This window comes from Drosophila tropicalis, unplaced genomic scaffold (assembly GCF_018151085.1).
Source record: "Drosophila tropicalis isolate 14030-0801.00 unplaced genomic scaffold, ASM1815108v1 contig_805, whole genome shotgun sequence".
In the NCBI taxonomy this organism is placed as follows: Eukaryota; Metazoa; Arthropoda; class Insecta; order Diptera; family Drosophilidae; genus Drosophila; species Drosophila tropicalis.
In genome coordinates, this window is record NW_027173295.1 from 2,255,836 (window position 1) to 2,273,919 (window position 18,084).

Below are 18,084 nucleotides of genomic sequence, written 5' to 3' on the forward strand. Positions count from 1 at the left end.
TGTACTCAAAAATTGGAATACTCATTCGGAGTAAGTACAAATATACATACATATATATGTGTATATATTCTTGTGTGTTGACTGCTGGGTGCTTAGGGCATTTAATTTTAAGATTGCCAAGGCGGTCCTTAAATACTGGACAGCTGCCAGCTTGGACAAAACGCACAAAGCAAAAAGAGAAAACCAAATCACACCATCACAAAAAAAAAAATGTACGTGTCGCTCCCAGTCTACTATTCGTCTGACTGCGCATAATTGAGTGTCACTGAGTCCTCGGCGGGGGTCGCGAATAATAAGTCGAGTCGCGAATAAAAATAAACTTTTGCCAACTGCCCCTTCGACCTCCGAACTCGCCATATCTTTTCAAATTTTGGTTTGGCGCACACGGTTCCCATTACTTGTGGTAATTTGAATCCGCTTCCTGCAGCGACCAAATAACAAAAAATTTCCCAGCATACATTTGAGCGCATTTTGAATTTGGCATGCTTTGGAGGGTTTCTTTTATTTTTGCATTTGAAACCATACTCCTGCCGCTTCTCCATTTACTTCTTCTTTTCCTTCGTCATCACTATTACCATCAGCATCCGCCTAGGCTATGGATGATAAAGTTAGAGCCTATGTATTGTACTTTCAAAGTCGTCGCCACCGCCACCGCTTGCTTTGGGCATAAAATGTGTAATATACTTTGAGGGCGGCCGTGTGTATCGGGCGTGAGCTTTGCTGGATTTATGAGGTACTGGCATATACATTGGTAATAGGCCTCGGCGGCATGGGTTAGAGCTGATGAGGCGGGGTGGAGTTATTGGGGCTAGTTCATGCTCATCATCAACGTGTTGAGCTGTGCGTAAAAAGTTGTCGGTCGTAAAGTTTTTTGTCGTAATGCTCATTCAGTTTTTATTAAAAAATAAACTATACAAATTTTACACAGATTATTTGTACATAAGTACACAATATTCATATACAAATACAAAATGTATGTAGGATATATATTATAAGTAGATACATTCTATATATGGAGTACACATTTATATAGTATTTTATGTTTAAAAACCATCTAAATTTAGGTATTTATTTACAATCTACAGAGCAAGAGCTTAAATCTATTTACATTCAAATGTTTCAAGTGTTAGTTTCTTTGTATGGACTAATAGTAACTTGGGAAAATTAATGCTAGAGTCCACGTTTATAATTCTATTTCAAAAAGTCAAAGTCAAACGGTAAAGTGTGTTAATTAAAATACAATTAGTTTAGTTTTTCCTGTAATACCATCAATAAAAGTGCGTTTATATCTTTCTGGACTATTTGAACTTTATACTGGACTGTTTGCAATTTGTGTATAGTTTTGACTTTGTTCTGGGTTTTCCTGTTTTAATTTTGTGTGTGTGTGTGTGTGAGTGAGTGAGTATAAGTGTGAGTGCGTGTATGGGGCATTTAATGGAATTTTCATGTTAATTACATTGTGTTTTGGTTTCCCATTATCATCTGCCATCTTGCCTTTAGTCTGAACTCGACTCTTTCGCATGAAAGAAGCAATACATACAAATGTATGTATGTATGTGTGTACATATGTATGTATATGCAAACAAGTTGAATGCTTTTAGAGGCTTATATTTAATACGATTTTGTGATAGACAAAAACAACCTGCGGAAATTGTTTTATGTACAAACTGTATATGTATATATACAGTATCCTAAAATTTGTAAAACAGAAAAAAAAGAAAACATTCTTACACACACACACACATATATAAAGAGTCGTACATACACATATGTATATGCATCTGTATGTCTATGTATGTGTGTCAGATAGAAGAATAATCACTAATGCGTATGTGTTACCCTGTTGTTGGCTGATTATTTATGCAAATTGCCTTTTAAATATTTGAAATCCGGATTTCAAAAACAGTGAATCTAAACTTGAAACTGAAATTAACTGTTCCAAGTTGCCATAAAATGAAAACTCATTGACATTCAAAATCGTTCACCATGTGAACGTGTAACCGAAACGACCTTTGGGCCAATTAAAATCTCATCTGAACTGCATCTAGACATTATTACCAGATCATCGATTCATTAAAGCTAAACCGGATCGCTGCACTTCACCATAATTAGAACTCTCTTGCACTACACTGAGAGAAATACAGATGCCACTCAAACATTAAGGGATAGATACATACATACATGCACAATTGGATGGGAATGTCATCATCCTTATATCCTTTCTACTGGCAACAGAATTCACCAAGTTATAAACTTTCCTTGTGTTTTCTTCAGAATATGAAAAACGGATAAAGCGCAGGGACAAAAAGAGTTTTGAAAAATACTTTTGATTTTTCGGCTTATCACAATTGTTTTTCTATAAAGCTAATTTCGACTTTAGTCAGAAGGGGAACAAGAATTTCAGAAACTTTGTTTATATTCGCTTGTCGAACTGGTAGATGGTTCTCCATTTGAATTTCGCTCAGTGCAGTGCAATACTATGGACTACAACTAGTTAGTTAGTTAGTTAGTTAGTTAGTTAGTTAGTTAGTTAGAACTAGATTCACTCTACAACTAAGTACACCGTTTGTGTGTTCAAAAGACTTAACTCTCAATTATTTCAACTAAGCAAATGTTACACATGCCCCGCTGATCTGATCATCGAAGTCGCTCGTTTTTCCCCCACAACCCCCACATTAACTCCTTGCCCCCCTCATTTCTTGCTGAAACAACCTTATAGAGCCATTGGAAGCCTGCTCTTAGAAAAAAAAGCACTAATAATTCTAGTTTTAAGTCTAGCTGTAGCCTTAAAATGACCGCCCCCCACCCACACACTAACTGCTATTGGGAAGCTCTTGGAGTCCTTGCCGCCGCACTAGTTCCTTGCTCAGGCAATGGCAGCAGGTGCATTCATCTCCATCCATTTCTGCCATCTCTGTTGCCGCTGCTGTTGCCGCTGAAGCCGCCGCCGCCACTGCCAATTCTCCTCAAACGCTGGACACGCGCTCATTATTATCAGTCAAGGAATTCAGTTTAAGGCCATTGGTGGCCACGCCCACTCCGACGCCGCCGCGTTGACTATCATAATTGAGAACCAAGGTCGACGGCGGCGGCGACTGGAGCAAAAGTCGCTGCTGCTGTTCATGCTGTTCTCTCAGGCAAACCGAATGTCTGGCCAAAATGGCAGCATGTGGATGCGGGCTACGCACCACCGATGACGAGCACTTACGCATCAGTTGTGGTGTGGCCGAGCTGACGCCACCACCACCACCTCCTCCAATGCCACCGCCAACACCAACACCAGCAGTCGAGGCACAGCCCGAACCGGGACCCACATGCAGAAGACCCACCTGCTCTTTGAATTGGCCACTGCCACCGCCGTTGCTTGTGCTGCGGTAGTAACTTTGCTGTCGAAAGGTTCTCATTTGCCGTGAACTGCCACCGGTGCCATCCACCTGGGTAACTGCTGTCAGCATGGAGGGTGTACGCTGGGAGTCACCTCTGGCAGGGGGGAAAGTCAGTGGGTTAGACCAAAGGTAAGGCAAAGGAAGCAAATAAGTTGAAATGTAGCTCTCTACCTGTTCAAGCTGTATGCGTTATTGTTGCCGCCTCCACCGGATTTGTTGCCCTTGCCGGGGCACAGATGAAAGGCTCCATAGATGAGCGGATTTACGAGACTGTTGGACATGCCAAAGAAAAAGATGGCATCCTGTAGATCGTCCCCCAGCTGCAAAGTGTAAAATCCGTAAAATTCAAATTAATTTTCGTGTGTTTTCTGCTTTGTTTTCATTCGTTTCGTTTTGTCTCGGTTGTTTGTGTGCCATGGAGCTAAGTGTTTTGTGGTTGCTTATTTTCGTTGCTACCTTTTCCTAATTTTTTTTTCCTTTTTTAAATCATCCTAAACAAAAGCTGAGGTCATAATTTTCTATGCCCCCGTATTTATTATTTAGGCCCGGCAAGGTCAAATGACGAAAGGAAAAGTCGCTGCTGCGATTAATTAAAATCAAAAAAAAAAAAACGCATAAGAAATCATTTTTATGTTGACAAAAAACAAAAACACAACAATAACAACAACAACAACAAAATGTGGAAAAAAAGGGTAAAAATACAGTCATAAAACGACTTTGACAGCAGCTGGCAGAATGTGTCTCCTGTCCCTCCTGTCCCCGATGAGTGTGTTCTCTTGTACTTGTACTTAAGCATTTTACAGCTGCCACAACCCGTAAATATGTACAATACGAAGATAACAAAGGTTCTGCCCATCAACTCGGTGGCTCCATATCCTCTTCATATCCTCAGCTCCTGCTGTGGCACGCGCAGAAAATGAAATAAACTGACAAATCGACTGCTGATTGATGTGCCTTCAAATTTAACCCATTGCCCCAACTGCTGCTGCTTTTCGTTTGCTTCTTTTTTATAGAATCTCTTCTTGTCAGACGACACGCCGGAAATCAATGGCAAAAAATGACAGAAGTTTGTCCAAAAATACTTAACAAAAAACGAGCCAACCAAAAAAAGAGAAAATCTTTAACGAAAAAAAAAAAAACCGATCAAAAAAATGTACATGGAAACCTTTTTTCTAATAGCAATTTTTCACTACGCCCACGCTTAGTATGTAGGTATGTATGTATGTACGCTTACCCTTTTATCCGGATTTAGGAACATAAACATAATCATCATGACGTAGTAGGGTGTCCAGCAGATGAGAAAGGCAATGATGATCACCACGGATATGCGTAATGATTTCATTTTGGCCTTGTGTATTAGACGCTGTCGATTCGTTTGTGTGGGCAGCTTTGTTGTCGAATAGTTGGCCAATTTCGAGCCCTGAAACATTTTTTTCGCTACCTACAAAAAAAAAAGAAAAGAAGGAAAACAATGGGTCATCCATACCATAAGAGGGAGAGATAGAGAGAGACAAACGGAAGAGATAGAAATATAAAGAAAGAAAGATGAATAACCATTTAAAAAATGGGCGAGAAAGGAAAACTTCCCCCTAGGGACTTTTGCTTACTTGAAATGGTACGAAATGTCGACATATATGTACCAAATAGTATGCACAGAGGCAATAGAAATGTAAAGACCAGAGTAAAGGTGGCATACATCTGTTCCTGCCAATCGGCCGTATAGAATCCATGCGTCACACACTGATAAAACTCCTCGACAAAAGGGCCACGTGCCACATGGAAAATGAAGAACTGCAAAGATAAATACATGCATAAATAAGGAATTACGAATACAAAGATCTATTTTCATTCAAGCTATGACAACTTATCTCTTTAAACAGTTTAAATAACAATTGCGTCTATAAATAAATATAATTGCTAATTTTCAGCTATATTCAGACTAAAGTAGCACCGTTTGCCAACAGACGGTCAAATTTCGCACAATATTTAGGTTTCAACATTGCAACATCTTTTTTTGCGAGTGTCGTAATCCACTTCAGGTCGTTTGATAAACTGGATAATTCTTCAAGCTTTTAAATAAGATTCCATTTCTTTGAATGAAAGCAAATTCAAATTAATTTCACTGGTTGGTAAATTTCACTTGAATCTCAAGCATCATAAGTTTTTTTTCCTTTGGACTTGAAAGGCCATCAGGCCTTGGTAGTAGTTTTTAGTCTGCGTAAATATACTTGGCCTCTTTTCGTTTTCCATTGCAAATCAACAGAATAACGAAACGCTGTCGCTGGTAACGCTGAAATGTATGCTACAAAAAGAGGCCATGGGCGGCTTACCACAATCAATCAATTTCCATTCAAAGGTTTGCATTGAGTTATTTTCCAATGGTTGGACTGCCGCTGTTTGTGTTAAGAGGCTTGCTTTGGTGGTTTTACCACAAATCAGTTGTTTTCATCAGTTTAGAATGAACCAAAATGTTAATGGCGAATCAAAGGAAGAGCATGTCCACAGTTATGTATGTATGTATTTACATTTGGTTTATTTCTATGGTTTAGATTTTGACAATCGATGCCGAAAACTTAAAGTCCTACACCTTCAATGTGATTATGGAGGTTTCTTGAAAGCAATTTGTCTGGTGCTAGCTGATAAAGCGTATTTAGTTCCAGCGAATGTTCGTTTATAACTAATACGTTAAAAGCCTTTTTATTTGTACATTTTTATGGCTTTCTTGTCAACCGTCTCTGAGCTATGGTCAGTTTATGTCTAGCACTGGCCATTTCACCTCCATTCCTCTTTCATCAATCTGCGGCTGCTTGTGCTCCTGCTCCTGCTGCTATATCAACAGCTGACGCCACAAAGCCAAAAGACTTCACGCAATATCCATGGACTAAGCAACTAAGCACTGTAGTAAAACTAAATAAAAGACTAACAAAAATGCGGATAATCGCCAAATGCTTGATGTTTATTAATTTCGCACATTTATAACTTCCAAGCCATTGAATGGCTGTAGCGCTTCAGCCCACCAACCCGCGACCCTCGAAGCATGACTGACCGAAGGAACGACCACAAGTAAAAGCTAAAATCTCCTTAACAAAATTTGGTTTTCACGACTCATTGTTGAATGACATCTTTATTTTGAAATCTTCAATCTATTTATAAAAAGAACAACATTTACAATAGTAATTTGTGGTAGCTAATTACATAAGTAAACTTTATTAGGCAACAGAAAAGACCTGATGATGTCAAGTAAGTATTTTGTGCCTCTACAATCCGTCCCTGAAATGATGATTGTACGAAATGTTTGCCTTTATCTTCTGTTACAGATTTCTCTTTTTCTTGCAAGTCAAATGAGACTTTTTATATTGCCAAAACAAAGGCAATGTAGTCTAGTGTAAGACGAAATACTCTGCGCAGGACGCACACATACATATTTCCACACTTACACACACACTGAAACATACAGTCACAGTTACCTCTCTCTCTTTTATTTGGCAGCTCCTTGATCAACATTTGTTGTTTATTGGCAGTTTAAGTAAATTTTCATTTTGTTTTATTTGAGACGACGCGAATGGCAAATGGCATAGAAAAGGAAGAGGGGGGAGGGGGTGAGGGGAGGGAAGCAAGTGCGGTGCGTCCGGGCAACCGAACTCAGCAGTGCGTCGCATATTGAATTTGATCTGATTGCTTATCAACATGTGCATAGGCGCGAATAAGAGGTGGAGTCAATAAGGAGATGGAGTCCTGTCACAGGCAAAAAGTTGCTCCGAAATTTTCTGTTGTGTTCCTTTTTGTACAAAATGATTTCTCGTTAGTTCGCTATGGTAAAGACAGTTTAGGTTATTCTTTTTCTTTTCCGTTTTGTTTTTTATTTTTCTCCTTTTTTTTTTTTGACTCAAGTGTCACGTTCGCTTGCCGCATGAATTTTATGAACGTGGCCTGTTCAATAAAACGAAATGAAATGAAAAAAGTTTCTCTTGGGCAGCAGCCAAAAGAAGCGGCAGCCGCTCAAGCCCATGTTCTGCTCAATGTGACATAAAATGTGTCATAATAATTGCAAAGTTCCTTTTAATTGGGTGCCAGAGACTCTATAAGTATGCCATAATCACAAATAAGGATGTATGTATGTATGTATGTATATGTGTGTCTTAAATGCGTAAAAAGAAGCCAAAGTTGGCAATGGCTGCGGTATAATTAAAAGAGAATGTTGCAATTTGCTCTTAAATAACCAAATGCTTTAATTGGTGATTCGAAACTGTTCTTAAATACTTCTTCTCGTATATGAATATAATTCCTCTGATTTTTACTAGCAATCTGCAAGGCTCAACTTAATTTTAAACAATTGAAATTAGTTTAAAACAAAGTTTTTTAATTTACTGACTGTACATACGAAGACAATTAGGTACAACTGTAAGGCTTTCGACAGTAAATTACCGAGCCGATTAAAATTTGTCTACTTTGACTATTGCTTTACAACATTTATTTTAATAAAATATTGTTTTTTAAGCACTAACGTGTTTACAGAGCATTTTCAGTGAATCAGTGAATCAAAAATAAGTCGCATATGATTCTGAAACGAGTCACGAAAAAGTGCTTAAAATCGGATCGAATCGATGGTGGTCCGATCCTGACAACTTATCCCACCCGGGGTTATAGATAGCTCAAATATCACGTTTCATCCCAATAGCCCTTAAGATTGCGGCGTGAAGTTGATTTGCACAGACGGACGGACAGACGGAAATGGCATCTCTGCTTACTGCATTCTGAAAGAAGTTGAGGGGCTTCCGCTTAACCGGTTGTATGTATTGAGGTGTATTTCTTTGGAAACCTGTTATGTTAATTGAAATTCTATTGTTGGTATCAGTCAGCAAATGGCTTTTGTTTTGATTGGCTGTAACAATTCCCTTTTTCCCATGCTGCTGTTGGCTTAAATGTGAGACGAAAACATCAAAATGTAATAAGACTTAATCACTTTTTTTGCTTTGCGGCATTTAAACAAGTCAGATTCAAGAGTTGACAAGCAGGCGGAACACACCCACATATCCCACATTCCCCTTACAGACACACACACACACACACACACACACACACACATTCACCCTAATTATGTACATGCAAACATAATCGCGTTTTTTATGCCATTACGCCTTAAATTATTATTTCACACAATATTTTATTTTATTTTGTGCTTCTGCTGCCAGCAGGCTTTGATAAGAGATAAGGCGGCACGGCCTGAAATTCATTTTTGTTTTTTTTTTTTCTTCTTCGTTTTCATTACTCAAAGTCAAGCGACAAGGTGAAGTAGGGTGTGAGGAAGGGGAAAGACTGCGCATACAAGTATTAAGTAAATGTGGCATACAATCCAGCAGAAGATGCTACCAAATGAGTTAGTTAAACAAAGCAAATCAGCATAATGTGAGCTAAATGCAAATTTACTAAAACTATACGATATATATTAAATACGAGGGCTGTTGGATAAGTTGGACAAAGCTAAACTCACCGATAGTCGAGGCGATCTGTCAGATTTAAAAGAAGACTTGGGTGTAAATAACAGACACATAGGATTAAAGATATTTTTCTAGAGATGCCTCCAAGCTTTAGGACGGTTATGACTTCTAAACTGACCCTCGTAGGTTTGTAGAGTTTCATGCATATCAATGACTGGAAAAACATTCCGCAATCTCGGCAGAAAAAATGTCATTTTAAAATAGATTGGTTCTCTTTAAACAGGAAATAGACAAGCACACACAACACACACACACACCACACACAGATTTAAAGAGACTCTATATAAATATTATTTTCCTTTTTCGTGAATAGGTTTACATTCTCTCTGCGGTTTACTTTTCATTCTTTCCTATGATAAACTGCAGTCATGAAAATAGTTATTAAAACACACATGCACTAGCAATTCATAGAAATGGTTTGCATCTTTTTTGCTTTGGTCATGCACTTTTGCCTTATTTACTGCGTGGATTCTTTAGAAAAAATAGATAAATACAACTGAATGAAGGGATAAAGTGAAAGCAAATGATGATAAGGGGTACTCAGTTTCAGTTATTCATTTCGTTGAGTTGACTATGATCTATCGTGCATTGAGTAGCTTTAGGTCCTGAGGCATAAATAAGCCCAGCCAACTCAATTAGATACGTAATCGGGCGGCATATAGCATACATAATGCAATAAAAGTGTGAATAACAAAAAGAGGGCCAACCAAACCGAATAAAGGAAAACGGAATTGGGAATGTTGCTTTCTCTTTTATTTTATTTTTTGGTTTTTTCCGGGTGATTTATGTGAACCAGTAGAGTCCCAGTGACAGGCTTATCGACCAGCTGCGAGTGAAAGGGATATCTCACACAACAAACAAGAAAAAAACCTGAGAGCATCCTTTCCCCTTTTTCTTTGGCCATTATGAAAATAAAGAGTGGATGGAAAGTGCTTATCAGTATGCAAAGAATAGCTATGATATATGTGGGAGCTCGTTTGAGTGGTGTTTTCTAGGCCAGCAATTGTTAGTTTAAGCCAACTCTTTGTCGTTTGCAAATAAAAAATAGTTACTATTCGACTAGCACGTGGAGTGGGCGTTGTAGCCAAAGCCACATTTAATGCTTCCTTATTATGCGGATGGCAATCATTTTGAATGTTTCATACAACTCACACAAACACACACACACACACACACACACATAGTCTTGTGCATACTCAAGACTATTTACACACTGCCACGGGGCGTATGCGTGTTATAAAATAAACATATTACTTCGAGTTTAGCACGCACAGGGATCAGGCGAGTACCCGCAGGCACACAACACTGTGCGCGAGAGCAGGATAGCATGATAAAGTCGCGATTTCAGCATAATAACTTAATGGCAGACGACAAATGGCAAAGTGCTTTTCAAAAGCCTAGGGAGAAATATCATTTATGATAAATCCCCCTTGGAGTTGCAGTTGACAGCTTTACAAAAGTGAGAACAGTTTCACATCCCTTCTGTATTGCCAAGGCCTTAAATGGCAGCATACTCGATTCAATGTAAAATTAAAGAAGAGTGCTCTCCCACATGTGGAGAGGTAGTAATGAGCAATTCAAGATTCGCCGCTCACCTGTGGCAGACTGAGGACTAACGATAGGATATAGGTACCGCCTAGTAGCCGATGACATCGTTTGGCCATATTGAGAGACTTCATCGGATATTTCACAGCTATCCAACGATCCACACCGATCAGCACCAAGACATAGGTGGACAGATAAAGGCTGAACATCTGAAAGAGTTTGACCAACTTGCAGGTTAGCTCATTGGCCAACCTAAGCACAACAAAAAGAGAAATCAATTAATTGATCACAATCACAATAGAGATTTCTACTCACCATTGGACAGTGTAGCACCAGGCAGCCTCGCCAAAGATGCAAAAGCAAGTCACCAGGACATCGGCAATGGACAAATGAAACATTAACGAATAGATTGCACTCCATGTGTGTCGTGAATTGCGTCGTGAGATTCGTGTCTTGTAGATATTCCAAATGGTCAGCAGATTGCCCAGCAGCGAGAATAAAGCCATTATGGCCAAGACATAAACCTTGAGGAGTCCCGATCGTGACAATTGCGGCGCATGATCCATTATATGCTCGGGAATTTGCTCGGCCACGGGTGATGAGTCATGCAGGCTATTCGTATGCGCCAACGATGAGCTATTTCCCATGGCATAGGCGTGTGATATCGATGGAGTTGTTGTGGGTCTGCTCATCATGCTCCCAATCGATGCGTTTGTGGCTTCAGTGACCATTGCCACGCCCACATCTAACATATTAAATGTATAGTTGGCAATGTCGGGAGCAGATCCAGCAAATAGACGACTGAAATTTGCCATTGTCGACCAATTACTGGCCACGTCTGCAATTGGGTCCGCCTCCAAGTCGACGGCATTGCCAACGCCAAAGGAATTGGACGACACTTGGCGTGGGATCAAAGATAAAGGCTCCTCAAAGCCCAAATCCAAGTCCGGATCCATTCTGTTGCACTTTGTTGTTGTTTCTTTTCTTAAAGTACAGTGGGTAAAACTGATGAATTTCCGTTTTTTATATGGCAAACATTTATTTTTCTCATTGCTTCAATCGTTATTTTTAAATAAATTTGCTTCGATTGATTTGGCTAACGGCATTTTATATTCATTGCAGATTTTTCTTTAATATCTGTAAATGTAAATTGTTAACAAGTGATTACATTAATGACGTAATTGATGCGTATTCTCACTGCAAATATTGAAATTATTGCAATTTGTTGTGTTTAGCCTATAATAATGTAATTAATAATGTAACTGAACTGTGCCAACGAATATTTTTACTGACAAGGAACTGTTTAAGCTTTTAGGCACTTATTTCATTATGCTCATGGCTTTGATTCAAAAATGATCTAATAAAAACTCAAATTGATCAACAAACTTTAAGGTAATTGACAGTCGTTTGTTTTGTCTTGTCCCGTGGCATGGCAACTGAACCAAAACTGCTTTCTAAACCGACCAATCAAAGCGCGTTGAATTTTTTAAACCGCCTTCGGGCGTCATTTAAGCCAATAAATGTCATCTCATCGTCGTCGTCGTCGTTGACCTTTGCTGCAATTAATGGCATATAATTATTCTAACTAAGATTAGAGAACAGTCTCTTGGCCCCCTTCCATCCCAGCCAGTCCACCATTACCATTCTCAGAATCAATGCAGTGCAGCAAGTGCTAAATTAGATTTTAATAGATACAATGGCAATCCAGAAATACAATTGACTGTCTGTCGGTCTGAACACTTTGTGTTACTGGCACAGGCGACACATCGACCCATCGACCAATCGACAGACAAATCAAGCGAACGACCGAACGACAGACCGGCCGAACAACTGACACTCGCTCTGCACTGCAAGTTCAAAGTAAAATTCCATAAAATTTCATTTTCAAAATTAATTTATGAACATAAATTAAATTGGACGCTTGGTTAAGGTTGTTATTGCGCTTCTGGAGGCTAATGGGAAAACAATGAAACCTATTCAGGGCAGGCAAAAGAATACGAGAAAGGAAAATAAGAACAAACACACACACACTCACACACACACACACCCATGGCCGTAGCCCAAAGAAAAACTCGTATGAATTTGAAAATGAAAAGTAAATATCTGCATCTGTATATTAAATAAAAAAGACATATCCTTTTTGACTTCGATTACGTTTTAATGACCAAATAAATTAAATGAAATAGACGTTTCTTGTAATAACATTGAGTCTGTTAACATCATAAAATTCTTGGGTCTAGCAATTGTTTGTAAATTCTTCTCAATGAATTATTAACCTCTATCTAAACATCAACATTGAAGAAATAATTAAAGTCAGATAAGTAGATACTAAGGTTCCTTTTTATTTTAAGCTTAAAGTAAACTATCTCACCCCCTTCTGCCAATACCCTACTATAACAATTTTGACTACGTTCATGATAGCGCTTTTAAGTTGTCAAGTTAATCATACGCTCCATAGGCCCCAATGGATGATTGAATATTTTGCTTGCAAGTTAATTGAAGCAACGGACTTTGGCAAGCACATTGATCATGAAAAGAAACAAAATCATTGAGCAGCCAATTTGTATACACAGTTCAAGCATTTTCTTCAAGTGTTGAGTTAGCTGAATAACAATCACAACAACAACAACAGTAACTAGGAACTATCTAGTGCACTATCAACTAATAACAGTCTTAATAATAATAACAATAATAATACACCAGAAAAACTAGACAATCTAAATTCAAATACAAGATATAAATACGAGTATCTCGATCTTTATCTCTAACTTCATTTTCATGCTTGTGGTGTTTCATTTCAATTATTTTATTGAACCCACATTTAAAGCAATTTAATTGATTGCTAATTAGCTAACGCAACTTGCTTCCCTATTGCTAATTACACTCAATAATTCTCATGAATTAATCGGCAATTGGTCCGAAATTGGAAGTTTACTCTGATTGCGTTTAAGTGGGTTTGCCATTTCTCTCCCACTGCCACGTTTTCACTCTCTGCGAGGCATTTAATCAAGGCGATTAATGCACAAACGAGCATTTGATTGATCATCATCAGCCGCAGTCACAGGCGAGGTTAGTGCCCAGACATAACAAACGATATGGAGCAGATAAATGTACATGCAAACATACATATATACGAATGCAGTCCGTTGACGAGAAGACACAAAGCTCTGTCGAATCTCTAAAGTTCTTCTTCTTAAACATAAACTTTTCGTTTTCTTTTTTCGGTAATTGCTGCTATGATTTTTGATTGATTTGCATTTGATGATGTTGCTTGTGATGTTTGGCAAAAGTATATACTAGACCCAAGTGCAACAAGGCGGATGGCTGTCAGAAAGAGTCTAGACAACTTTTTAGCTAGCTGTTAGTCGATTGATGGGTCGAGTTTGAATTGTATCCAGTTATGCCATTCTAAATCAGGAAAATGCCATTTGAGAAACCCTTTGAAATGTTTTAACTGGAAAATCTATTTAATTGAATTGAATGTTATGACTTTCATTAAGAATGGATACTTTAATTCCCTCTCTCTCTCTCTCTCATAAGCCCCACTCTTTTTGTTGCGTTTTTTTAAAGGATATTTTGTTATGATCCTTGAAATTAGAAAGCCAATTATTTTTCATTATTTGACTATTTTCAAAAGCAATGTATTGATTTGCTTCAATGAACTATAAACCATCTTTAAAACAACAAAAAATGTTCTCAATGAAATTGCCGCAAGGGAATTTCCTTAATCTATGTAATGCATAATGGATAAATTATGTTTTTCGGGGAAAACGCATGCGCTCGCGTCATAGCACATACTATAATGAATATTTAATCAAACATTTTAAACTTACAAGTATTGGAATAAATGAATTATATTGGTAATCGCTTTAATTAAGAATTCTCGCATTTTGTTTAATAAGCTTTAAGGTATATTTTCAGGCCACGCTGCGTATACGTTTTATACACTCTCTCTTTCATTTTCTCTCTCTCTCTTTATTATTTAAATTGTACAATGAGTTCATAAGTTTATTTGTTTGTTGCCTTTGGCTGATTGACAGTGGGTTATGAAAAGTTTCATGCTGTATATTTTGGGTTTGTTTTAAACTGGAAATCATTGTTAATTGCTTCTGGTCCACAGGCCATTCTAAATGATGATTATGTATTTATCTAGAATATTTTTGAGGAGTGGAGTGGAGGTGTAGAACGGTGATGTAGTTATTATCCTTTCGACATTGTCTAACATGAAAAGTTTTCCGGCGAGATGTCGACTATTCTTCTCGTTTTCGTTTATATTTTTTTTGTTTTTCTTGTTCTGTTTTGTTTCCTCTTGCAGACAGAAGGTTTGTGTTTTTTGGGAGCTAAACAAAAAACTTTGCACATTCACTTAGATGTAATTAATTTGGACAACTCGGTTTTCGTCGGCCATTGCCATTGAGAGCAATGTTGCTCTCTAATTACTTGGCAAGTTCATAAAATGTTAAGGTTATCTGCAGGCAGACGATTGCTTCAATTCCCACTCCCACAACCAATCCACAATCCAAGTTCTATTTCAGCACTTCGACATCAAATTCAAGTTGAAAACTTCTGAAATTCTTGGTACAGCAACTCTGGCCATTGGCTGACAGTTCAAAGACTGACAATCAAGAAAACACTGTCAAAGCCAGAGCGCTAAAGAGCTTTAACAAGCATTCGCTTCTCTCATGTATGTACATACATATATGATCAGTATTTGAATTGGTATGGATAAGTATACCTACAATTTATTTGTTAATGTCTCTGTACTTATTCATATTTCACATTTTTTTTGGTATATGTATGTGGATACCTATATATTTCGGTTGTTTGTTTCTGTTGTTCTTTTTGATGTTGTTGTTGTTGTTGTTGGTGTTATTGTTAAGCTTTGTCTAAGCCGAAATATCTTGGGTTATTTGCACAGTTGTGCCGCTTCTTTTCAACGCAGAAGCCACCGAAAACCACAAACAACTCGTGTTCTCAGTTTAAATATTAACATGTCATTAAATTGAACGAATATTTCATTTCGTTTCCATATCTTTTTTGGCAGCTGCAGCACATATACTATATAAACATATATTCCAATATATCATACATTCGATTAGAATTCCCGACACACACACACACACACACAAGCACTTGCAAAAAAATGTATAGCAAAAAAGAATTACAATTAATGCGCCGACTAAATTGATTGATGCCTTTCAAAACTTAATCTAAAATATTTTCAAAAAGCCTTTGACTTGCCTTGTTGGATTCAATTGTTAATTTCTTTGTTTTATTTTTGCTATTCACTATTAATTTCTGTTGCACCAGTAGAATATTATTTGGATAAGACAGGGTATTATACATTGATTTATGTGCTATTCAAATTCAAATTCACTGAATAATGAAAAACTTAAAAAAAAGAAACAATTATCTATGCTGGTTTTCACTTTCATTTCGTTGTTGATGTTGCTGTTATCTTATCACTTTGCTGTTTCAATTTCTCTCTGTTTATTCTTTCCACTAAACTTCCGAATGTTGAGATGGTTTTGCTGCTGCTGCTGCTGCTGGTATTACCCCTTGGTTCGAGAGTTATCAATAGAAGTTATGGGAAATATTCCGACACGTTTGCAATTGTTTAATATTTGCCGTATTTGTTTCATCCAATTCGGCACTGACACATCGACTACTTTCTGACAACTGATTTTCAATCCGAGACGAATGCGGCTCCTAAGCTTCACGAGTTGGCCGTAAGTTCGACCAGGTTGCCACTCGGATCGAACAAGTTGCACGACAGATTCATTCATAAAAATTTCCCGTACAATCAGTTGGTGGGGCACAAATACGTTACCTTCTACAAGCAAATGAGGTGCGGAGCATGAGTAGATATTTAATACGTTTCTTTAACTTTCACAACGATTATAAACATAATATTTGTATCATAACTTAAAATTGAATGAAATAGGCAAATTGATTGTGGTGAAGAAAATTGATATAAATTATTTGATTCGAATGAGTAAATAGAAATCAGATCAATCTAAAAGTATTTACAAGATCAGTTCAATTTGGGAATCAAACTTTTGTACTTCTAGACTTTAATCTCGTTTTTGTATCTATTTTACATCCCCTAAAGTTTCCAGGATATTAAAAGCGGCCAAAAGTAGTAGATCAGCCCTCGACAGAGCAAATGCGTGGCAACATGTTGCATACGACCAAGCTGGGGAGCACTTGGTTCATAGTCATAACTCATACGCCGTGTGGACTCTGCTGGGTGCTGTCCTACCTCAATGTCAAACTTCCTGCTTGATAACACAATTTTTCGTGCAGTTTCTTCCCGATCCTAATCCCACAGTCAAATGAAATCTTCGAATTTCGTGCTAACAAGTTGCTTTCCTGGCATTCTCGACTGCTTTTTGGCATGTTTGGCCGACTTAAGGCTTAGCTTGTTGCTTAAATGTTATAGAGTACAGTATTCCCCAGTACTTACAATATATGTATGTAGTTATGTGTGAATGTGTTGGAATGCTTGTGAGGTGTCTTTGTGTGTGTGTTGCCAGCAATCACTTTACAATGAGGCCTAAGGACGTATGGTTAGAAGTGTAAGCTTGCGGGTGCCGTGTCTGAGTCTAGTTTTAGTTTGCCAAATGAAATGTTTGTCTTTTCTAATTAAACTGTGGCAACTGTGGGTATGTATGTATGTAAGTAATACTTAGCATTGCTATTTAACTTGCATATGTATTTATTCTAATTAATTAGTTAACTCCACCTGAACCGCACAGACACACGCACAGCCACACAGTGGCACATTGCGGCCCAAGATGGATGAGTTTCATTCCTTGGGGGCTAAAATAAACCCCTAATTCTACCACTCCTCCCTACAGGCCGTTAATTATATGAGTATAGCCTGAATATAAGAAAACATATGTATAGACCTTTTCATTTTCTTGTTAACAGCCCAATGACATGTTTATATTTATTATCGACCCTTGCCACTTGCATTGTTTAAAACAAACAAACAATAGATTTTGCCAGCATATTTTTGATCAATAAAAGTTGAAGTCTTTGGCATTTGAATTTTATCAAAGAACCAGCTGAATTGCCATTCATCTTTCAACTGTTGGTGGTAAACTTGACAAGGCCACAGAAAGGATACAATTCTCTTTTTATTCCTTGTTTTGGTTATTTCCTTTTCATATTTATATTGTCTTTCATTTGGTTTCCTCTTCAGTTTAGTTTTGTTAGCTGAACTTGTCATTTTTGATCTATTCTTTGAATGACATATAATTAGTTCTCGGTAGAATGAAAAGGCCATTTGTCGTCAAACCGCAAGAAGAGTATATAAATGTAATTAAAGAAATGCTAATTAATGGTAAAAAGTAAAGTAAAAGTAAAAACACTTCGTTACGTGATTATGAATTTTTCAATATGCCCGAGGTAACAAGACATCAATATGCTTCGATTTGAATTTCTATGCAGATTAATTAATAAAGTTAATTTGCATAAGTACCTATGTATATATATTTAATTGCTTATTTTCATATAACACTTAATTAGCCAAGAAAATATCTTGGAGGGATATTAAATTTCAAATCAAATTTGACTCACATTTACTTTTTCATATTTGAATGATAATGAATTTGAAATTACTCCATGTCAATTACAAGATAACAGATTAA

The 18,084-nt window shown here is 37.5% G+C and overlaps 1 protein-coding gene across 1 annotated transcript; it reads right to left on the minus strand.

Annotated features, from left to right (window-relative positions):
• Nucleotides 1-848: 848 nt before the first annotated feature.
• CrzR (corazonin receptor) lies at nt 849-11,560 on the minus strand. Its single transcript, XM_068293687.1, is given in 6 exon segments — nt 849-3,480; nt 3,558-3,706; nt 4,621-4,823; nt 4,994-5,177; nt 10,480-10,681; nt 10,745-11,560. Coding segments are annotated over 6 exon segments (2,046 nt in total). The 5' UTR covers nt 11,386-11,560; the 3' UTR covers nt 849-2,813.
• Nucleotides 11,561-18,084: the final 6,524 nt, after the last annotated feature.